General features: G+C 35.1%; 1 protein-coding gene across 4 annotated transcripts; it reads right to left on the bottom strand.

The window, feature by feature from the left end:
* Positions 1-191: 191 nt before the first annotated feature.
* Positions 192-24,726, bottom strand: slc39a14 (solute carrier family 39 member 14). 4 transcript variants are annotated; one of them, XM_052596580.1, is made up of 9 exons: positions 24,558-24,726; positions 17,025-17,319; positions 15,664-15,835; positions 8,738-8,907; positions 7,321-7,443; positions 6,604-6,795; positions 4,995-5,214; positions 4,712-4,896; positions 192-2,663 (listed from the first exon to the last, which is right to left on the bottom strand). In XM_052596580.1, the coding sequence occupies exons 2-9, from the start codon at positions 17,292-17,294 to the stop codon at positions 2,511-2,513; spliced, it is 1,485 nt and encodes a 494-aa protein (XP_052452540.1). In that variant the 5' UTR covers positions 17,295-17,319; positions 24,558-24,726; the 3' UTR covers positions 192-2,510. The 4 variants fall into 4 exon arrangements, with proteins under 4 accessions (XP_052452540.1, XP_052452530.1, XP_052452521.1 ...); XM_052596570.1 differs by lacking the exon at positions 24,558-24,726 and adding an exon at positions 24,041-24,216; XM_052596561.1 differs by lacking the exons at positions 8,738-8,907; positions 24,558-24,726 and adding exons at positions 10,672-10,841; positions 22,371-22,557.
* Between the last annotated feature and the right edge of the window lie 362 nt (positions 24,727-25,088).

The following is a 25,088-nucleotide window of genomic DNA, read 5'->3' as shown; positions in this document are numbered from 1 at the left end:
CACACGTAGCAGCAAATTACTGCCAACGTTTCGATCGTCAATACAAGTTAATTATAATATATATATATATATATATATATAACTATAAATTATTTGCAAAGCCATAAAGTAAAATAATGATCTTAAATAATTAGTGTCACCATTATCATTTAAAAACCGAGAAACCAAGACCACATTAAATGAATGAAAAGTTTCAAATTTGGATCAGATTGTATTATGTTTTTCTTTTCTTTTTTCCATTGCACAAAAGTTGAACTAAAAGCTCATGGCTTAATAATAATAAAATAAAAAATTACCAGCAATCAGATTTCACATGTTGCACAGGTATCATGACTCACAACACTTGAGATGTTTACAGTAATTAAAAAATGCCTTCATTATAACAAGTACACTTGCTCTCAAATGCCACAAACAAACAAACAACAACAAAAAGAGTGCTCACAAACTCTCACACAACAACAAAATAAAACACCTTATCATTTAAATACAATTACTAATGACAAAATACATAAATCAACTGAATTTAAAATGAGGTAAAAAAAAAACTTGAACATTTTTACCACTGAATGATGCATGGCGTTGAGACTACCTCCTCTCTTTAAGGCATAAACTCACTTCAGAGAACATGTTGATGCATAGCAATAAGACGCCAGCTGAAACAATGGCTGCACACAAAGCTGAATACACTTAACAAACAAAGGAGCATTTAAAAAAAAAAAAAAAAAAAAAAATAACGCCGATAGTAAGTTACTCAGATCTGTTGTTGACCATACGCACAATAACTTATCATGTTCTTATTCACAGAGAGCTAAAATGACCTTTCATAAGATGAACAGAATGATCTATTAACTATTCGCTCAATAGCATACTAGGGTATCAGGTTCAACTGATGTACTGTGTATTACACCTTTAAACTAGTAGTGCAACAGCAGATACGAATATAGCATGAATATTAAGCAATGGAAGCATAATGGAAAATACATTTTATGTGGAAGACAAAAGTGAAACCAAGGGATATACTGTTTAATCAAAAGTGTAAGATCAGTTTCTGAATAATCTCATAGCTTGTTCTAAACACTGAAATTATATTGTGCTGCATATAAATTCTACATCTGTATTACAGATCATATGTATAAGAATATTACTACTAGCAGATTTTAGAATTAGGAATTGACTTCTAAATTTCACTTCTAAAACTTAAGCCATCTTTAATGCTGAAGTGTCATTTTTTCAATGTTGGAAAAAAATCTCCTATCCCATCTTAATATGCAAACATCAATTTTACAAGCAAGTCATTTGTTTATTGATTTTTCCCCCTAAAAGTTTAAACACTGAATTTGAAAAAAACTTTTCAAAACTCAATTTTGTAATAACATATGACTAAACTAGTGCCTTAGATATTACACACTTCAGCTTTAAATCCAGCGATAATCAATATGACTTCTGTCAGTCTAGATGCTAAATTAGCAAAGCGCTCGAAGTATTGTGCTGCAGTGCTGTATGTAGAGGAATGATCATATTATTATAGAAACATTACAACACCACCTTTATGCACACATTTTGTCTGCATTTCCTAATTATTTCTTAAATTATGAAGAGTACTGCATTCAGATCAAACAAAAGCATGTAGAAAATAGGTGTTTTATGGAGTTTTGTAAGAGTAATTATCATAATAATTAAATTAATTGAGGTCGATGTGTTCATTTTACTCTGTCAATTAATACGCAAAGTTCTAGAAAGTACAAATGATAGGAGGGTGTTTGTGAAACTATGCACCACTTATTCTGGTCATGTAAATGAAAAGATAAAAGAAACAGGAAATTTTTCTAGAAGAACCTTGGTCTCTGCTTTTTTTTTGTTAAAGAGGTCAAATAAAAACCTTCAAAAACAAGAATTAGTGCCTTTGTGTTTCAAGCATCTATAGTTTTTGCTTGCCATAACGGAATGACATTAAGGGGAAAAATTAAATAACGAAAGTTTCATCCCGTTACACATCAGTTACAGGACAATACTCTAAATCTCTTGGTCAGGATTAGGAGAAAGGCCTTTCTCTGAGGGAAAGAGACATTTGGTTGAAAAACACAATAATAATTAAACCGTGAGAACCTTAGAAATCAATACAAAAATGCCCAGATGTTGGGGAATGAGAATCCACACGATACAGGGACATCACTGTCCTAAAGCTTTGAGGCTAAGGACCAAGAGAAGTCCTTAACTAGATTGAATGGTACCACATGCATCAACAGGTCCCAGGTTTTGGATGAATTTAAAGCAAAGTTCGCGGGTCAGTCATTTCTAGCCTCATTTAAACAGTCCAGGGTTTACTCTGAGCCAAAACTATGTCCAAAATACTTCAATTTATGTCATTACCTAGTCCAGCTGGGCAAACGTTTTAAAACAAGCCAGCACTGCTAGCTCATATTAAAGTCTGGAGGTCCCAGTAGGTCTCAGGTTTTAGTCCAGGTGCTGAGAAAGTCCTTCAGTGTCTGAGTTTGTATTTAGGTCCTCAGTTATCCAAGCTGTATCTGTCCAGAGTAGATGGTGAGTACAAGCATGATGCCAAACCCTGTGAGCAGCCCTGCGTTCTGGATGGCGAAAGTTAGCAGAGATCCACTTCCTCCGGCCTCCTCTTCTTCACGACTCACCTCATTCATCTCCGGAAACTGCAGGAACAAACCAATATGAAGACACATGAATTATAAGAGAAATGATCAAATCAACAGCGTCAGTTTTTGGGATAACTACATTCTCGGTTTTCATAGTTATCAAGTTAGACTGCTATCAAGTTTCTAATTCTCACCAATTCGGCATTTATTTACATATTCGTTAATTATTATTTTTTTCTATTTTAATGCAGAATTTTCAGCAGTCTTAACTTTTTCTGTCACATGATCCTTCAGAAATAATTCTGATATGATGATTTGCTGCTCATATTAATGCTACTTAATATTTTTGAGAAAACCATGATACACTTTTTCAGGATTGATTAATAGACAGTTTTAAAGAATAATTTATTTGAAATATAAATCTATAACATTTACAAAGGTCTTGTCACTTTTGATAAATTGTATGCATCCCTGCTAAATAAAATTTATAATTTCTTTTAAAACAAATCCACATTTGTTTATACATCTATGTTTATACATCTATGTAACAATTCCATTTAATAGTTATATATTGGCTTCAGGTTTAATAGTTTTAGTAACTAATGATTGTATTTATTAAGAAAAGTCATAGTTGCTACAGCGCCATCTCCAGGTAGAATGTATTTTCACATACAAACATGGGGGCCAAACTTTTTTTTTTTTATTATTATTTTTCCAGTTTTTAAGTTTAGTTTCACATTAAATTATTTTAGCTCACACCAAAAAAAAAAAGAAAGAAAGAATTTCTTTCTTAATTTTAGCATATTATACAGGATTTCCTCATGTTTAATGAAGGTACATTTTAAAGACCTTGGGACCTAGTAAAGAAGAAAATGTATAGAATAAGAATAAGTTGATGGGAATATATCAATATGTTCTCTGAAGGTTAATGTCACACAATCAGTTAAATTATCACAACTTTCAAGTTTAAAAATACAATTTATTTTTAATTCTACTGTTCAAATCATTTTACACAGCAATTGCATAAGACTAGCATAACACATTTGCTCCCAAACATTAGAATTTGAATTATGAATTTTTGTATTGTTTTCCAGTGCAAATATCTTAAGACTCTTAAAGCAAGATGCATTTACTTGAGAAGATAAGTTACATAAGATAAGAAGTCTGTAAAAATGTGACCCTGGACCACAAAACTTAAATGTCTATTTTTTTTTTTTTTACTTGAGATTCATTCATCATCTGAATGCTGGATAAATGCTGTAAGCTTTCTATTGATGTACTGAGATACAAAAATATGAAAATCTGGAATCTGAGGGTGCAAAAAATCGAAATACTGAGAAAATCTCCTTAGAAGTTGTCCAAATGAATTCTCAGCAATGCATATTACTAATCCAAAATTACGTTTTTATAGATTTAGGGTAGGAAATTTACAAAATATCTTCATGGAACATGATATTTAATTAATATTCTGATGATTTTTGGCATAAAAGAAAAACTTTTTTTTGGCTATTGCAAAAAATATACCCCAGCGACAAATATCTGGCAATCGTCTTAGAAAAGTCTAATTAATTCCAAAAGAAAAGTCATTTTCACACTACATTGACAGATTGTTTTTGTGTGTTTTAAGAATAAACTCATTTAATTAGTTTAATTTCTCAGAAAAAAAGCCTAAAAATGCTATGACTTTAAATTTAAGACATTCTGCTTCAAACTCGGTCTTGGAGGGCCGGAGTCCTGCAGTGTTCCTGCAGTCCTCAACACACCTGCCTGGAAGTTTCTAGTATGCCTAGTAAGACCTTAATTAGCTGGTTCATGTGTGTTTAATTAGGGTTGAAGCTAAACTCTGCAGGACACCGGCCCTCCTGGACCGAGTTTGGACACCCCTGCCTTAAATTTCTGAAGTGTAAATTAGGACTTTTCAAGACCTTTTTTTAAAGCTTGCAGAAACCCTGCAATAGCACTGCTAATAACTTCTTTTCCACTTCACTGATCATAGAAACTCACCCTCAGGAATCAACAAAAATGAACGTAATCCACCCCAATCCCAAAGCCCTCCAAAAATGAGGTCATTTAAAGCCAGCAAACGAACAGCATCACATTCTCACCATATCAGCCAGTGCAATGTAGAGGAACATGCCTCCGGCTAGAGCAAAGATCCAGTTAGGAGAGAAATTGTTCCCAGCCAGGATTCCGAAGCCCATGCCCAGATAACAGCAGCACGCTGACAGGAAGTTAAAGAAGAGTGCCTGCTGGATGCTCATTCCAGCGTTTAGCAGGATTACAAAATCACCTGGACACACAGATGCAGCAGAGCATTTACATTATTACAGACTCAGCATGTTTATGGCCATTTTTGATTGGTCATATAACAGAGTCTGTAATACCCACCCAACTCATGTGGAAACTCTTCACAAAGAATTGCCACTGATGTACTGATGCCCTGAAACACAGAAGCAGTGAAGGAGGCTCCGATAGCCAAACCATCAATGAAATTGTGCAGACCGTCACTCAAAGTGATCATCCATGCCAGAGTACCGATGTCAGAGTATGCCCTGCCCTTAAGCCAATAACATCCACCCGTTCCAGCACCACCTGAACTCTGAGAGTCCTGTGACAGGGACAAAAACACAGGAAAAATGAAGAAGTTCACAGTAAATATCCATTTCCATTCAGAAGTTTTGGAGTATTATTTTTCTCTTATGCTCACCAATGCTCATTTATTTGACCAAAAATAGCAGTTTTCTATGTGAATACACTGTAAAATGTAATTTATTCAGCCATTACTCCAGTCTATAGTGGTCACATGATCCTTCAGAAATCATCCTAATGTGCCCATTTATTATCAGTGTTGGAAACAATTGTGCTACTTCATATTTGTTTAAAACCTGTGGTACTTTCAGAAGTCTTTGATGAATAAAGTCTTTTGACACAATATAAACATTGTTTTTTTGTTTTAAACATCAATACTTTTATTCAGCAAGTACATGTTAAATTTTTTTTTTTTTTAAATGATAATAAAAGACTTGCATCACAAAAGATTTCTATTTCTATTTTTTTTGTCTATTTGTAACCTTAGATGAACAGCACCCAAAATAAGATGGAAAAATACTGGCAATGCATTTGATGTCTGCATTTTTAAATCAGATTTTTGAGTGACTTAATATAGAGAGAATGATATAAAGTAGTCTGGTTCCTAATTGTATCCATTAGAATTTGACTGAATCATGAAACACGTGTCCCTGTGGCTCAGTGGTAGAGCATTGAGTTAGCAGCGCAAAAGGTTCTATACATTTCTTTATTTATACATTTATAATTTATTTATTTTTAACATTCTTTTAGCTTCTTCAGGGTTCTTGTAGCTCGTTGCTGTAGCTCGTTGCTGTAGATGTTGCTGCATTGTAATGATTAAAGTTATAAAAACAGTTATCTTTTACCTTAAAACACCTAGCGCACTGATGAATCATGTCCCATTTACATTGTGCTGAAATTATGGCAATTACAAGAAGACAACTCTGAGATGCTATTCCCGTCCTCCGACTCAGAAAAATGTGTTTCTATGGCAACTCTCACAACATGACTGGCTCTGATGACAGCAAAATGACTATATTATTGTTCACATCTATATGCTCTTGAAGCACATTCATTATGTTTTGGTTTCGTTTACATGACGTCATCAGTCATTATTCACAGATGAATGAAAAAAAACCCTCAGCATTCATAAATTGAGAGTTTCCAAACTATAATTATAAATTCGACAAAGATCTGGAAAGCTTTTAGAAGCTGGAAACTCATAATTACAGTAATAATGGCATGACATTAACATGCCAGAACTGAATAGGGTTTTTAAGGGATATAATTGTGGGTGAGGCGTATAGTCACTAAAGCCCAATTAAGTGAAACGGCAGATTACCACATTTCTTCTCAAACATTAAATAATTTTGTGAACTGGAAAATATTTTTGAGCTAATAGAAATGAGTCGTTTCTTTTATTCCTCACCTGTACTGTCTGCCCAGTGCTGATCATTTTGTCATCTTCTCTAAGCTCTCTGACATCACCTTCCACTCTGGGTAAAGATGCTTCTCCAGCTTCTCCATTCTGCAGTTTCTCCATCACGCCATCCTCCAGGTCTCCATTAGAGTTGGCATAGTGCTCTGCAGGAAAGTGACTGTGGCCGTGGCCATGCCCCCCCTAACACAAGAGACAATTAGATAATAAGAAATGGAAGCAGAACAAATTAGAGGAAGTAAATAATCTTACAAAGACATTTCTCCACTAGAGGGTGCTGTATTAGAACACATTACAATCTCAAAAGCCAAAAAAGTTCAAGCATAAATCTTCAGATTCATGTAAAATGATTTGCTGGCACTGGCCAAACCAATACAGACTACAACAAAACAGTGAATGTATTTTTATGATTTTATGACTTTTTTTTATGACATCTTTTTCAAACCGTCTTTCAAAGAATGCTATAAAGGAATAGTGAATCCCCTGAGGAGAGACAACCAGACATGCACATACTGTGCATACTGTTCACACATTCCAAAGCAAAACTTCACGAGTTTGAACTTTAAAAAGTTCTACAAATAAAATCCTTGTTGCACCTTGTTTTGATGTCACTGGGAACCCATGTCACAATGACAATGTCAGATAAAGCTGTTTGATAAAACAAACGTTTCATGGTTTACCCCGAACGGATCATTAGTCCAAGCTCACCTTGTCCTTTGGCTTCAAGATCATCTTCAGGACTTTCTCTGTAAAGAAGAACAGGTAGAATCCTCCAAACACGACCGCAGACTTGGACACATAATAATCTTCCATGGGGTCAAATCCAAAGGCCTATATACAGAAAAAAAGCATGTTTTAAGTACAATTTTTTAAATAAAATTTTTATTCAAACTAATGTAAAATAATATAGCATTTGTTATTAACCTCAAATCATGAAAGCTATTGTGTTTTTATCAACATAAAACTATGCACAGAATGCTGAAAAACATTACAATTTAAAAGTTTGGGGTCAATAAAATAATCAATGAACGAGCACATAATAGATTTGGTATAGATACGATCTAAATACAAACCCCTAATCACTCTCCTAGACACCAGAAACAATCAGAGGACTTTTTTTTTTAAACAGTATTCTTCACATTTATTTCATATTTAGTTACAAGCTGTCAAGAAGAGTGAGTATAGGATTTATTTTAGATGGGGTCTTCGTGTAGTTTACTAATGCCTCAGGGCTTCCCCCCACCTATATTTTGCTAGGCTTTTCACATCCAAATGTATTTTTTTTTTTATTAAATATTTCACAGTCAGATCAACTTAAAACTTAAATGTTGCGCTCCAGTTCCATGCCATCTTGCCTCAAAAAATATACATTAAATGGTCATTACTATGATTATAATTAGTCCGATGAAAACTCCAACAACAACAACAACGGTTCCATGGATCAATAAAAGTTTATTGATCTTTTTTTTTTTTTACTCTATTTTCTAGCCTTCCAGCTGGGGAGAACCACTGAGGCCAGAAAGACTAAAATGTGTGTTTAAAGGAAATGTTCACCTAAAAATGAAAATTGAGCCATCAGTTACTGGCCCTCATGTTGTTCCAAAACATACTATCTTATTATCTACTTTAAAAAAATATTATTAAAAAAATTTATAACAACAATATTATACACACACACACATATATATATATATATATATATATATATATATATATATATATATATATATATTTATTTTTTTTTTTTTTTTTTTTTGCAGAATGTCCAATCTGCTGTTTTGCATGCAAAAAAATTATTCAAAGTCACCCCGACCAAATTCTATTGATCATCTTCAGGAAACAAAAATATTATGCACTGTAAAGTATCTGATTTTGAGAACTTAAACTAGTCTATTTTAATACCTTTTTGAGCTTGACAATTTTTTGCATAAAATATTTAAATTTTTTCTGTATATAAAGTCTGGAACGACATGTGGGCAAGTAATTTAAAAATGTTTCCTTTTGAGTGAACAACTCCTTTAAATGCCAAAATCTAGAACTCTAGAGAGAGTGGATTTAGAACGGTCTTCAGTCTGGCTGTGTGGCACACGTCTATAAACCCGTTTCCCCCACGTGTCCACTCTACCTCTGGGATTAGTTGAAAGAGGGCGTTGGAGTACAGAGTACCAATGGCCAGGGCTATGAAGTACAGCAGCAACCGCTTGTAAAAGGTTTTCCTCATGAAGGGAACCACACTCGCCCCGAACAGTGAACACAGAGATATCACTGTCACACACAGGAAACCATACCCCCACACTGGCCAAAAAACCCCCAAGACAGACAGAGAGAGAGGGAGAGAGGGAGAGAGAGAAGTGGAAAAAAGAAGAATATATTAATTAATCAGCTAAATAATTAATACTTGGTGAAAGATTGTTATTCATAATCTCAAATGTGAGATTTACTCACTGAGGTGAAAAATTAAGTTCTGTGGGCCACTGAATGACCAAATCAATTCATGCAACCACGATAAGAATTTTTTACATGAGGAAAATATTTTAATACAATATTAAATCTCATTCATAAATTGCACCGATTTGATGTAAATTTTTTTAATTAATGGCAATAAATAAAAAATTTCAGTCATGCTATTACACTACCATTCAAAATTTTCAGCTTTTTCAATTTTTCAGGATTCTTTGATGAAAAGAAAGTTCAAAAGAACTATTTAAACAAATCTTTTGTAACATTATAAATGCATTAAATGTCACCATTTAATGCATCCTTGCTGAATAAAACTTAATTTTAATTCAAAAACAAATGACTGATTTCAAACTTTTGAATGGTAGTGTAAGGTATACATGTGTTAATGTAAATGTGCACATTTTAAAATCCATTGTTTCATTCACAGACGAAGTAGGGGGAGGCGGCTTCCTGTTGACCAAATGATGCCTTGAGACACGAGGTCACTGATAATCATTCAAACCTGACAGGATAGCTGAACATGCTCCTCCTATACCTCCTTAAACACCCGAGGCAACAGAGGAACCGAAAACACCCGTATTCATGTTGACCAGCCAATGAACCATCAACACCCAGCAAACAAAAGGTGTACTTGTAGCTCTGCTTGAGCTATGACAGCACCAACAACCCAACAAAGAACATCCAACACACTATTGGCCCTTCTAATGAGGACGGGATTTCCATACCCATAGAGCCTGTGAATAACTGTAGTGTTAGTAGTCTACTGTAAAAGCAGTATTCAGGGATAGAGGAACAATTTGAAAAGTAGCGGAGGCAAGCTGAGGCAGCAGGTATTGATCGTCTCCCAAAAAAAAAAAAAAAGAGTGGGATCAAACATTATGTTGGCTTAACAATCCAAAACCAAAATTCCCAACTTCTCCTACAGCTTTCGAGGTACAGTGGATATAGAAAAGAATCACCCCCTTTTAAAATAATCACATTTTGTTGCTTTGCAGCCTGATATGAAGTGAATGTTGGATGTTATAAGTTGCACTGAGTAAATACAGCTGGATAAAACAAAAACTGTGTCCAAACAATAAAAACATAGAAAATGCATTAATATGGACCTATTTTTAACTCATTTATTTTTTAATCTGTTTTTATAAATCCGGCTAAACATTTAATCATAATTTAAAAAACTTTCAGGTCTATAAAATGAATTCATATCAAATAAATATAAATAAAATATTTATATAAAATAAAAAATATAAATCTCTAAGATAAATGAAAATAATGGCTCTATTAATTAGTCTTTTTTTTTTTTTTTTACAGATGGGGGGCTAGTGAGACATTGATCATAAAACAAAAGTTTTTAATGGCTTTTATGTGTACTAACAGTAAGATCATGAAAGAAATTAAAGCTAAAACAGAGAAAGAGCATCAGGAAGAGGAGATCTTTTCTGTGGTTACGGGTGTTTTGTTGTGTTAAAAGGGAGAAAACTGTGTGTAAAAGGAGGAGAGAAGGAAAAAGGCGGTAATTCCAGAAACCCCTTTGAGATTAATCTTGATCCGCGGTTGATTCAGTGTGTTTGGGTGGAAATGGGTGGATGGATACTGAACCTCAGGCAGGAGCTGCAGGATGGCGGTGGACAACAAGGTTCCGATGGACAGAGCGATGAAATAGATGAGTACTCTGCGCATGAACCGCGTCCTCATCAGGGGCGCCACAAACACACCAGTCAAAGCGAACGCACTTATCAGAGTCACACTCAAAAATGAGTAACCCCACACTGCAGGACACACACACACACAACCTTTAATTACATAACATTACACCCCAGCAGACACATCCCACAACATTTGCGTGCATGGATTATAATGTAGACTTCAGGCCGGCAGCACTGCTTTGTTACCATTTATCCCAGTCGGACTGGAATCCCTGGAAGCACAAGATATCTGTCATAAACACACTGCTGAATGGAAACGCATGCAGTTTGAAAGAATGTCATTATTTGGGAGTGAACCGTGGCAGGTGTGAGTGTGTGTGTGTGTGTGTACAGATCATATATAAACTAGCTTTCTCCAAAACCACAGAGTTGCATTTGTTTACAGCTGAGAACAGCCGTCAGCACTTTTCCTACAGAGAAAGAGAATCATTCGTCAAAACACAGATGCATTTAGGAAATATATTTCTTTTCTCATAACCTCATAGGACTCATAACCAACATTAATACAAATATTTGACATGAGTGTGCTTGTACATGTACAACAACACAATGATAACACACTTCCTCATTTACTTACTCCAACGTGTTAGGAACTTTTTCTCACCGAGATGGTTACAACACACTACTTTTTATTTATTTATCTTTTTTTATTGCTCTAAAGCTCCTTTGGGACAGGGTGTACTGTAAGCAACATACAAAGACACCTTGATAAATCATAAAAAAAGCTCATTAGAAAAACCCAAATCTCAAGAAAACCATGAGATTTTGTAATGGAATTAATAGATTAGAGAACTGGGCTTTTACCCTTTACTGTGACCCGATAAAATACACTGTTTAAGCATTTAAATGACCTTGTATATTGTCAGCTTATTAATGACAATCCACTCAGTGAAGTGGCTTTCAAAGTAATTTAAAGGAATAGTTCACTCAAAAATATAAATTCTGTCATTATTTACTCACCTTCACGTCGTCTGAAGAATGACTGGGGTGGCCCATCTAATATGTACCTCCACAGTTTTATTATAAACTGATGAGGTTTTTTGCGGCATTGCTTTGGCAAAGCATCTTTCATTCGGACTAAAATCAAATTAGGGCTTAGTGCGCTCATTAAACTGCAAAGGGCTGCGCGAGCGGCCGTTATCCTTCATTTTCACATTCACAAAATTTAAGTTTCCCTGCAGTTTTCCAGAAAAATTAAACGAATAATAAAAAATAACAAAAGCTTATCAAAAATAAAAGCATAGTAAATTTACTACTGTAAAAAAAAACTAATATATTTACATTGAAATATTGCCATTTATTTCACAGAGCAGGTGTATTACAGCAATATAATATAAATTAATATAATATTCCAAATGTGTTATGTTTGTTCAACAGAAGAAAGTAAGTCATACAGATTTGGACCAACATGAGTGTGAGTAAACAACAGACTTTATTTTTGGAGTGAGCTGGCCTGTTAAGTTATTGATTGTAAAAACATTCTATGATTGTGCAAAATCAATTTCAAAGTATTCTACCTTTTAATTTATAAGCAATTTAAAGTGTTGTAGTAGAAAGCATAGTACAACAAATACTTTAACACCTGAAAGGATCCCACCGTTGATGAGACAGAACATTTGTGGAGCATGCTACAGAGAAACTGAGTTGTGGTGCTCATGCAAATAATGCTGGTTTGGATCTGGCCAGCTACCTGTCCTAAATCCGGTTCCCTCATCTTTTTTGGTGATCACATTCATATAACCATCACTGTACCATGGTGTCAGTACAGTGCTTTTTGTTAAGAGCTGAAAGGGAAAGACTGCACTGAGAACAGGATGCTCTAAGACTCCATCTCTAAAAGCCAAAATTCCCCTTTTCTCTCCTTATCTCTTGGATTCCGGTGGCACTTCTCCTTTCATTTCCTCTCCCGCTGCTAGGATGTGCAAGAAATGCCAAAACCCAGAAGTGCCTTGTTTAGCAGATAAAGAACAGCATGATGCAAAGCGACAGGAAATATCACTGTGACTTGACATGTTTAACATCTGTGCACCATGTTTTCTGGCTCAAAGAGTCGCAGGCTGATTCAAAAAAAATATATAAATCTGTTATAGACGGTTTGTTTTAAGTTATGGCGAAAACACACTTGTACTGCAATGTTTGTATTAGGGATGGGCGAATCGATCCTGAAGTATCGATATATCGATACTGATGCAAGTATCGAAAGTATCGATACTCAAATAAAATATATATATATTTACCAGAGATTTTTGTTTATTAAACAAAAAACAATGCCTACAATATGCCTTCAATTGGACAAATAACCTATGTTAGCAAATAATTGTGTGGAAGGGATTTTCCTGCTCATCTGAACACACACAAATGTTGCAAGGCAGAATAAATCAAGTACAGAGAGCATTCACTCACTTCTGACAGTGCATTTAAATAGAGCTGCGTTTGCCAAGAGTAGCCTATAATAAGAAAGCATTTATGTTTTTGAAAAAGGCAGCCCAGAACATGCAGAAATAAACATAGGCTATATGTTATTTCACAATAAACCTATTGTGCACAATATTGTGCACAATAAACCTATTGTGCAGTACATTTATTTAAATGTTAAAAGTTCATATTGCTCATGTTCTATTCTTTATTGTTAATATAAATCATACACTCTCCGAATAAAAAGGTTATTCGCAACACGCAACAGCCTATTACTGGCAGTCCCTTATGACAATGAACCATGGTAAAGTGAACATAGTTTAACTATAGCATTTGTAGATTTCCTTGGTTACCACTACAGTACACACATTTTAACCATGTGTAAACAAAAATATAACCTTATAAGTTGCAATAAAGGTATATAAAATGTTAAAATGCATTTCAAATATAAAGTTAAAGTAGGTATTATTACCCATTTTACTCATAAGAATTAAATACATTTCATAATCTAAAAATTCAGTTTAGAAAGTATCGTATCGATATCGATGATACTGGCCAATAAAAGTATCGGTATTGCATCGAAAACAAAATATGTGGTATCGCCTATCCCACTGTATAAATAACAAATCTCAAATTATAAAGTGCATGTGAAATCATTTCCTGTTCTCCAAGTCCATGACTTTCTCTCCTGAAATGTCCCAGCAGACTTCACACACGCCCATAAAATTCTCTGAACTCTCCCTGCATCGCCTTTTTATATCTGTCGCCTACACAAGGGATATTTCAGTTCGGCTTGGAAAGCACACAGCATCCCTTCAAATCTCCTGTCTGACCAGAGTACTGTGATTGAATCCAGATGCTGGGATCTGAAATATACATGCTTAGCAGTTTTAAAAGTCAAGATCTTAGAAGTCAAGTCTTATTCTGATATGAAAGATTCTTTCAAATTGTCTAAAGTGTTAAGCACATATTTGCCTGGGTTCAATCTATGCCTATACAGTGACATCGACTTCAAAATTTCCACTGCATTAAATGTGTATTAAAAGATCATACCCAGGGATATCTTCAGACATGATTATAGTCCTAGAAGAGTAACTACAGCAATATTTCATAACATTAGCTGTGAGCATGATCCAATAAGGTTGACTATTTAAAAGGTTATTTCAATATTTTTCTTTTTTGCATTTTCTTTTTTTTCAAAAGTTTGGGGTCAGTTTTTAATATCTTTATTGTCAAAAGTCAAAAGTACTTATGATGTTACAAAAAGATTTCCATTTTAAATAAATGCTGTTCTTTCTATTCATCAAAAAAAAAAAAAAAAAAATCCTGAATAAGATGTTTAATGGTTTCCACTAAAATATTAAGCAGCATAACTGTTTTCAACATTGATAAGATGAGAAAATGTTTCTTAAGCATCAAATCAGCATATTAGAATGATTTCTGAAGAATCATGTCACTGAAGATTACAGTAATGGCTGCTGAAAATTCAGCTTAGGCATTAATTACATTTGAAAACATTAAAACAGAAAACTTATCTGTATTATATATGATATATTTTTGATTAAATAAATGCAGCCTTAGTAAGTGACTGCATTCACATTTAAAAAAAAAATTGTTAACAACCCCAAACTTTTGGTAGTATACAGCTATTATTTTGTGTGCTTGTGCCATCATTCTAAAAAATAAATAAATGCCACTTGCTTAAACTGTTTTGTTTTCCATTTCAGTGACCTTTCTACACTTCTCAGTGCTCAGAGTTGACTACTCTTATCACACTTTAACTGGAGATCAAGGCTCAACACAAGAGAACACCTGCACTCGTCTGAACCTCTTTAAGTTCTGCTGATTCAGTGTATTTTTCCTACGAGCCTAAATTGCTGACAAAGTCAAAGATTGTCTACAGTGTACAATAGATATGAACTAAACCAGTCTGCTATAAACATGCCAAGACGTTGCACTTTATACTGATAAAGTTTAACAAATGGCATTACCTGGGGACGTGCAGCGCATGAGAGTTTGGAGAGAATATTCCAAGAACTGTTAATAAGTGTCATGATATTTCACAGTGTGCAAAATCTCATTAGAAAGCAGATAGAAGCAAAATATTGCCCTTGGCACAGGGCCAAAATACGTGGCCACCTGAACATCACACCCATATTTGATGGTTGAATTTTTAAGACCATGGTTTGATTGTTCAATGAGGTTTGGGTTTGAAGAGTCTTTTTGCATGGGGCAATTGTGCATAAACATACATACATCTACTTCAAATGTTTGTTTAAGAAATTTGCACAGCTGTGTGACTGACCTTACCCTTTTGTCACTATAATAATTATAGCTAAATTAGTCAAATAAGGGGTAAATATAATTTTGGCCATGTAGCATATAATGACAATATCACTGTGACTGACAATAAAAATTAAGCATCATCCTTAATATTATGCACTGACTTTTAATAGACAGTCAGTCTTACCCTCAGCATAAGTGGGTCTGGGGCTGCTCTCAGACTCTTGGTCCGGTTGGGTCTTGCACGCTTGAGAGTCCAGCTGCTGTATAATAGAAGGGCAGATTTCATGCAGGCCACGTCCATCTATACGAGACTGTTCGCTCATCCCATACACTGCCAAAGTGTCTGCAGCCAAGCACTGAGAACAGAGGGCAGGACAGGACAGAGGTTTCAATTACTGATCACAGAGAAGAAGCTTGAATTACAGCATGGTGAGAGCAGGGTTTGTGCTCGATCGAAACTACAGATTTGACTTTGAGGCCTAACAATGCAATATTCCAAGGTCGTACTGAGGATTAGGGTTCAAAATGCTGAAAACATTTTATGTAAACTCTCGGGGGGTCATATACTTCTTAAGCGGTGTTTACAAAAATCAACATCTGAAGCGGAAATTAATGCGCTTTAAATTTTTTAATTAGAATCATGAAATAAAAACAGAAATTAATGTCTTAACATTAAATTGTAAAATATTTTTTGAAAAGGATTCAGAAAATGTTTAATTCACTGAAAAAGCTAGAACTTAATCTTAGGTCAATTTAGGTCACAATTGTTCAGCTGCCAAAAAGAAGTTAAAAACAAACCCAGCAAGCATGTTATTATGTCATAAACATACATTTTGTTTATTTTGAATAAAGACATGCAGATATCTTGTGGTCCTTGTAAATGTTACACACTTAGTCTGATAAATTACAACATGTTACTCTAAGCTTTCTTACAAATTGCGAGGTGGCATAAGCGATAACGCCTGATAAAACACTTAATGACATGAGTACACAAATGCTAAACCAAAGACAAATATTTGTGGCTTTGCACTTCCGCAACACTCTGGCAGTTAATATTGTAAAACCAAGAATTTAAACACTACATGGCCACACACATGTAAGCTACCTTTCAAAAAGTGTTTTATTAATTAACTTTTATTCAGCACAGATGCATTAAACTAATCAAAAGTGACAGTAATGCACATTGCAAAAAAAAAAAAAAAAAAAAAATACTTGAGCATCAAATCAGCATATTATAATGATATCTGAAGGACCACATAACATTTAAGACTGTATATAAGAAATACATTTTACAATAGAAAACAGTCATTTTAATTTGTAATATATTACAATACTATTGCACTATTGTAGTTTTAGCAAATAAACATCCTTGTAGCGCACAAGACACTTTGCTGAAAAACATTTTTTTTAATCTTACCAACTCCAATCTTTTAAAAATATTTTAAACATCTCTTACAAACCAAAGAATGTGAACCGAAGCAGGAAAACATGACTTTCAGATCAAGTACAGAGGAACTTTCCTCTCCTCTAAGCTCCTTGACTCACCTTAGATGCGTTGGTTTTGGTGGGTTGTGTCTGCGCAACATGGTCTCCAATCTGGTCTCCATTTAAGCGCATGAGGAGCGCTCGCAGCTGAGGGACAGAGATGCTGGTGTTGTCGCCATAGCGTGTCAGCAGCTCCTGAAGGACTTGCGTAGCAGACGGTCCATTCTGACCACTAACATCTGCTACTGGCCATTGCAGCAGGCCTAGAGTCAGGGTCAGGCCAATGGTCAAGGTCAGCTGTTTGCAGCCATTGGCTTGTCTCAGGGTCATGACTCTACCAGCAACACGTCGAGCACTATATTCAGAAAGACATGAGGTAAGAAAATGAGGTAAATTAATGAAAATTGACTTCTTTATCCCACCACATACATAACCATACACTATGACTAGAAAGATATTATCTAATTAGCAGACACAATTTTTTATTTTATAACGCATCATTAAAAGTTGCAAATAATGAACTAAGATTAACAAATGTAGTCATTGTTAATTCATGTTAACTAATGTAGTTAACTATTGTCAAGTGTTACGGAACAATAATAACGAATCAGTCGATATATAGGTAGTCCATGTTTTAGGTTAGATCAAAATAAAAAATAAACAAAAAAGACTAAAGCGAATATTAATACTCCGTCCGCCTTCTCATCTGTGCCATTTAAATTAAATGAACTTTTTAAAGTTCAATAATCATATGAGGCTGTATCACTGTTTTTCCATAAATAAATTCATATATTTGTTATAAGTTACCGTATAAGTTAGAATGTTTAATAAATTTTATTCACACTCGTGCTCCTAAATACATTTTCCAGTTCGCACATCTATTTTTAGTCGCAAATGTGAGTAAAATGCTCGCACTGTCAAGCCCTGAGTAAAGGAGCTGTTGAGAGGCAAACAGAACAGGTTTTCTTCAACAGAGACAAATTATTCAAGCACTCTTGGAAAGACACGGAGACTGTGTCCGCAAAGGTCCTGATGGATGAAAGGCCATGATTTTTTTAACCATGAGAAGCAAAGTTCCATTTTAAATGAATGAACTCCTAGTCCTAACATTTGAGTCACAAACACGGGATAATTGGCCCCAAGTGGGAGGCCCTTCGGAACAGGTCTCAAAGGCCACTGACGCAGTGGGACAGAGCAAACACAAACTAGTCATTACCAAGAACGTGAAGCGGCAAGGAACATTACCATCGCTGAGTGCCTAATACTAATGACTATCTTGGAGATTTACACAACAGCAGATTTCAAGCAAAGTAACCACCACAAAAGCAACCTAGAATGGGGACAGTTATTTTAAAAATCCAATGACAGAATCTTTGATGATGTATCGTATATCAAGTGTAACACATTAACCCTCATGGTGAAATGCAAAAAGGCAAGTTCAATAACAATACATATGCAGAAGTGCACAGCAGAATATTCATTGTGATGAATCATGAAAAAAATTAAGAATGCAGGTCCAAAAAAGCAAATCAAATATTTTTTTGTGCGTTTCTGTCCATATCATTTAAATATTCTCACCTGCTTTAAATTAATCTTAAATTTAGTGAGAATAATTACAGAAAATCACAAATAACAGCAGCTCTCAGCAGATGCCATTTCTTATTTGGAAATTCTTTTGGATGGATTGTGTTTTGTTTCATGATGTTAATAATAGATGTCCAGTAAACTACAGCCAAAAGAAACACAAAGTTTCAAATATATGGATCATTTCAAGTCAGATTTCTTTGATAATTTATATATTAGTGTTAAAAGACTAAGACCCATAAATAAAAATACATTTGAATAACATTTCACAATCATGCCTTTGTATTCACTTTATAGTCTGACACACGACTCGTTTACAATAGGTTAAAGAGACTGAATATACTAATGAAGTGCCATTAACCTTTCACAAAGGACCTTCAAGAACCAGAACTCAAAAATCAGCCACCTCGCTTAACCTTAACTGGCCAGATCTTTGAATGAATGTGAGACCGTATCTTCGAAGGATCACTCGAAAGTGTGCTTGAGAAAAAGAAGTAAAACCCGTTCATTTGTCAATACCGATTGCCATCATGTAGATATGAGAAAGTGAATTATTCCTTTTTAATCTGATTTCATGCTAAACATCAGGGAGAAGTACAATATTTATTCTCCAGCATTATACGCTGATAATTCTGACTCACGGTCAGGGTGTAAATGACAGTGTGGGTGTAAAAGTGTCAAAAACAGCAGGGTGTGTGAAGGAGAGGTTAACCGCACCATGCTGATGTCGACTGTGGTATGCGGACTACGCTTATGTGTGTGGTTTGAAGAGACAGAGGAAATATGATCCTCTTATTATTAATATATGAGGGCCACCGAATGGCAAGGTGAGCTTTTAGAACAGCACACACATCTGATTAGCTGACAGTTCAACTGCTGTCAAATAGGCCATGTAAAATAATAATAAATATTTACACAGTAGAACAACCTTGCACAGTCGCAGAGACTTTTTTTTTTTACGTTACAATTACGATTTTTTCTCACATTTCTGAGTTGAGATCTTGCAATTCTGAGATATAAACTTGCAGAAAGATAGTCTGAACATGCAATTACAAGTCAGTCCAAATTGTGAGATAAAATCCCATAAATAGCTTTTTACTGTAATAATTCTATGGCGGAAATAGCCTTCCATACATTCATGTTTTCTTGGCTTTTAACAAACTAAATCCTTATCCCACCTAAAACCAACATTTAGCCTATACTGGAATAGGCAATCACATCTCAACACTGTCACAGTACACTGATATGATTTCCATCAGCAGCATTGCATCTAATAATGGCAGAGGGTTATAATGACCCAGTCTGAAGAGATCCTTGTGGACTGCTGCTATTTCAGGAGACAAGATAAGTCAGAAGAATGTCTAGTATTCAGTCTAAAGGGAGATTGTCTATAGCCACTGCATTTGCATCAAGAAGGATAAGTAATCACTGAATGAGACTTGATGAATTTATGGATTGATCACAGCTCAGAGGTCACTCAAAGCTATGAGAGAAACAGTGGTTCTACAATGAAATCTCAGCACCATTATTAAACCTGTCGCATACAAAGCCAAGCTTTGAGATCCATCCTGTGCTCAAACCAGCAATAATAAGCATCTTAAATCGATATACTGCAAGTTTATGATCATTAAGTAAGAAGTAGCACTGAGGTCTTTAACAAATAACTTTCAAAAGCTTTGTGCTAAAATAAAGTTCAACAAAAAATGTACATGCAAAAATGTTAAATATTAATAATTTATAAGAAACTATGTTCAACAATTTTAGTATAAAACAGGGTATCAGTTTTTAAAAACAAATTTAAGACACTTTTAACACATGCACATATAAAATATGACCATACAGAACAAACAATATCAAAATAAATCATGCATCTCCGAATATTTTGCAATCAATATATGTATTGTTAATTGGTTTATATACTAATATATCAATACATATGAATTAGAAGATGACTGATGTTGTATTTTTCCAATAAGATAATAATGAGTTTAAGGTGCCATGCTTATTTTATTAAATCAGCCTTCTTTTGTATAAAAAGGTTGTGTTTAATAATAAAATGTGTTGATGATTTAATCATCACATTAGGTTATATTGTGATTCCTGGTTTACTTTCCCATATTTAAGACCTCCTAAAATGATAATTAGCACTTTTGTTATACCATTGAAGATATGTAAGACTTCTTAAAACCTTAAATTTGACTAAAATTGATTTTAAAAAATTTAATACTTGAAAGAACCTACAAGAAGCCTGTAAAAACACTGATATGACTTTTAGAAAACACTCAGGCTAGTCATGGTGAGCCAAAAACTAGTGACCAAAGAGTGAGTTTCTACAAGTTAAAAGGTTGGGCCATTCACACTCAAAGAGCACACGTATGAGGCCACCTCACATACAGATCACAAAATCAGGCTTGTGCTGTGTGTAAACTATTGTGCAGCAAGTGTCCCATTGTAAAAACAAAAATGCACTGTATGATCAAACATTTAGGTGGGATCATTTCATTAAAAAAAAAAAAAAAAAAAAGGTAAGAGTTACCTAAAGAGGGAAAATGCCCTAATTTTCAAATAAGAAAATCAGCTGATTGGAGCAGCACTATTAAGATTTCTACATGAAAGAAAGAAAACATCAAAAAGATCAGTATTGGTAGGGATCGGTGATCGGCTCAAAATATCTGGATCGGAGCACCCTTACCAGAGGCTTTTTAAACACACACTATATCTGAAAGTGTCTAGATTAGGAATGCAGGCTAACCTGAACACTAGTGGAAAAGAGCAAATCTTTCCACTTGACAGGCATTGCACTCTGCTGACATGGCAGCTTTTATAGCATGACTACCACAAGGAAGAGGTAGACAACTAGACACCTGTTGTAAAGCAGACACTATAGGAATACAGGAAAACAATAGACGGAAAGAGGCTATGATCTCTAAAGAAAGCACTAGAAAGCCTTTCAAAGTTCAGCAGAGGAAGTGTGTACTTTGCCTTTATGGAAGATGTGCAATAATACTCTTTGCTCCAAAACAACCCGATCCAGCCAAATATGAGAAAAGCAGTTTAAGCAGCAGAATTCAGGCTTGGATTAGAATAGCTGCTACAAATCACACACATGCCTGCTGGCTGCTTTACAGTGACACCTTTTTTTTTTTTTGACACTGTTGTTTGGCTGCGCAAGCAACACTAATTTCTAGTAAAAGTGTAGTATATAAAATATATCCTCGTATTTCAACCACAAACAAAACATTTATCACAAAATAAGATACTGACAATATTGGGCACCACTGACTTTCACTGTAAAAAAAAAAAAAAAAAAAAAAAAAAAAAAAAAAAAAAACCTTTTTCAAAATATCTTATTCGGGTTCCACAGAAAGTCACACAGGTTTGGAATGACGTAAGGGGGAATACATGATTACAGAATTCAATTGGATGAACTACATTTTTAAGGTTAGAAAACCAACACTTCAGTGCATACATGATATGGACATAAATAATACCTCAAATCATGTGACTTATTGAGTTAAAATTCAAATAGCTTAAGACACAGAGTGCAATCAAAATGTGTTGTGATGCAGAAAAGCAAGTTACTACTTGTACTACTGAACAAACCCTCTTGAAGGTCATAAGGAATTTGAGAGCTATGACTGTTAAAGTAGATTTGCTGACTGCAGACAACTTGAATACGGTTGCTGACAAGACTTACAATCCTTTTGCATGCTGACAAGACTCTGGCATCATTCAAAGCAAATATGAACATTTTTGGAATGGGCGCTAACTCACACATTCACATTTTTTGAATGCATAAACAATGTTAAAAATCAGGTTTACCTGCTGCTCATACGTCAAAGAAGTTCTCTTTCAGCATTAAACAGCTGGTGCAATTGACACATGCAGCCCAGGACGTTTCAAATGCCCAAGTCCTCAGTGATCAAAGCCTCTTTATACAGGAGACAATGAGGTTAACAGAGGCACTGCAAATTAAATCACCAGACCTGTCATTAAAGAAAATGATGTAATGCCAGAGATCACTTCCCTTCAGCTCAAGGGACCACCTCGGAAATAATTACCACCAACAAACAGGCATCAACAGCCAGCATTAATTAAACCCTTGCCTAACCACTAAACTGGAAAAATGGATAATAAGTAATTTTGCTGCCTTCCACACACTACGTCAAACCTGACAAACCTTCAGGGATTTTGTGAGAATGTTTTGGTCACTGAAGATGCATCAGAGGAGTAATCAACAGGGTGATTACTATAATCATGGTTATCTTTATTTTTATACCAGAAAACAGACAAAAGTACACATTCCCTCTTACATGTCAATATAAATAAAGAGCTATTAGTCACAAAAGGTTATTATATGATCATATTATTATTATCATGGTTCTGATACATTTTTGAGCAATAGATTTCCATAATTCCAGTTGTCCATATTGTTGAACTTTGCAAATATCCTTTTAAAGATTCTCAAAAAAAGCAATTTCTAGATGACGAAAAATGTAAGGAGAAACATTTATATTCACTGTAAAGTAAAAAAAAAAAAAAAATCAGTATATTCTGTACAAACATTTCCTAATTAATTTTTATAATTGCATTTTCTGTGCCCTCTGATGCATCTTTATTATTATTATCATCATCATTAATGCTATACTTCATAGCAAAGCTTTAGTCATATTTCAAAATTATTTGGAGATAAATAAATATTGATATATGAATATCTATGGACCTAGATGTATCAGTCTGGTGAGTTTACTGGTCAACAAAAGTTACAATTTATTTTATCAATTTAAGATCAAATTTTCAGTTTTCATATTTTTGTGAATATTAAGCATTACAATAAATGTTCATCAAATTCTTATTTGCAAAAAATAAACCGCTTTATTTCTACTTTATATGGCCTTCTTCCACCTCTATATCTATCCGTTTTAACAGCAGCACCTGAAAAAACTACATGATACCATTACACTTTATAACGCTTGACATGTTAACAGTTAATGTACAGAATGAAAGTTACAATTACATTATCGTTATTATCATCATCGTCGTTACTATACCGTATTTAAGACAACAAATTAAGTTCACAACAATGTATGACAGCCTGGTCTTATATAATAATGATCGTTTTACAACAGGAGTAACAAAACAAGTGGGATTGACTTCGCCTGTTAGATCGCGGTTGGTCAGCAAACTGCAGCTTAGGACCTGAAATCTTAAGAGTAGCGGTACTGATGCATGTCTGTGTACTCATACAGCTGCGGGTCATAATAAACATTAAATCATCCCTGCTAACAACAGGCCATCTATAATCATCTGTCTGGTCACAGCTTCGAACACGCACACATTCCCTGCTACCCGTAATCACGCAACTGATGTGTTGCCTGTAACACGATTTAACCTTGCAAGGATCTGATGAGTCTCAGTAAAAGCATCAAACCTCACTGACGTGGTTAATGGTTAGCCGACTAGCCAAGAAAATTTAAATAGATGCCGCTCACCAAATTTGAGAGCTCTTGATCTATCGTTGCGTGACAGGTTCGTTATCTGACAGGTCCAGAATGAACGGAGGAACATAGGGGTAAACCGTTTAAAACCGAAAGACCGGATAGCTTTCTGTTTTTTCAGTCTTGACCCATTCACAAGACAGCAGCGTGGAACTAAAACACAGTGCGGGGGGAGATGGCGTCATTATTGAGCGCCGCCCCGCGGAATCACGAATTCTACTTAATATTCAGCAGCCAAAACCTTCGCCATTGGAGGGCGAGAATGTAAGCTGATTAAATATTCATTAGTAAGCATCTCCCATTGGTGTAATTTCGGAACAACCTATTTAATATCCATAAAAAGGGCTTTTGGGTTGCGCTAGTACCACCATACAAAGGTCAAGAGAGTTTGGATTATATTTTAATACTTTGAATCTAGTCTACGTGAGCAGTTCAGCGCTCTTACCATTAAGGGAGTTAGATGTAGTTAGAAGGTAGATTATTTAAAACAATTGAAAAAAAAAATGCTCACAGTTGGTGCACGTGGCGAATCTCTCGTTTTCAGTTCATCATGCTGCTGGTCTTTAATAATTTACTCGTCAAAGTGTAGTCCTTTATTTTCGTTTCCGATCCTGTCTCTGACGCAGTGGATTTAAAAAGTTGATATTGTCGGCGGTCTCCCTCTATCACCTAGAGCAGCAGCGCGCGCCGCGCCGCGTCAGGCACGATTAAACGCGAGTCAGCCGCCACGCTCCTGACACGCAGCAGAGACGCCACGCAGCCAGACAACCTAATAAGCGTCTCAGCTGCGTGGCGTGTCGGTTTTTTAATCGGCCCCAATGTTAACAGGTTAGAGCTTGCAGACTATGGCAAGCCAAGTAGTCACAAACGCCTGCTCAGATGTCTGATTGCAAATTGGCACGTCAAAAGCGTGGGATTTTACAGCAAAACGCGCGTCCTTGACGCGTGATTTCCAGTAAAAACGCGCGATCTTAGCGTGCGCTTTGGAGTCACCAAAAACGCGCGTTTTTGACGTGCGTTTATCATAAAAGAAACTGGCGTC

Source organism: Carassius gibelio, chromosome A5 (genome assembly GCF_023724105.1).
Source record: "Carassius gibelio isolate Cgi1373 ecotype wild population from Czech Republic chromosome A5, carGib1.2-hapl.c, whole genome shotgun sequence".
In the NCBI taxonomy this organism is placed as follows: domain Eukaryota; kingdom Metazoa; phylum Chordata; class Actinopteri; order Cypriniformes; family Cyprinidae; genus Carassius; species Carassius gibelio.
The sequence above is the reverse complement of the archived record's forward strand: the minus strand, read 5'-3'. Positions and strand labels throughout refer to the sequence as shown.

What these genes read in the sequence shown, in the direction of transcription:
- slc39a14 (XM_052596561.1), bottom strand. An exon ending in CCAAAACCAACGCATCTAAG is followed by an intron (nt 15,836 to 17,024) that starts GTGAGTCAAGGA and finishes CTCTGTTCTCAG; the next exon opens with TGCTTGGCTGCAGACACTTT. An exon ending in TCTTGAAGCCAAAGGACAAG is followed by an intron (nt 6,796 to 7,320) that starts GTGAGCTTGGAC and finishes CTCTTGTGTTAG; the next exon opens with GGGGGGCATGGCCACGGCCA.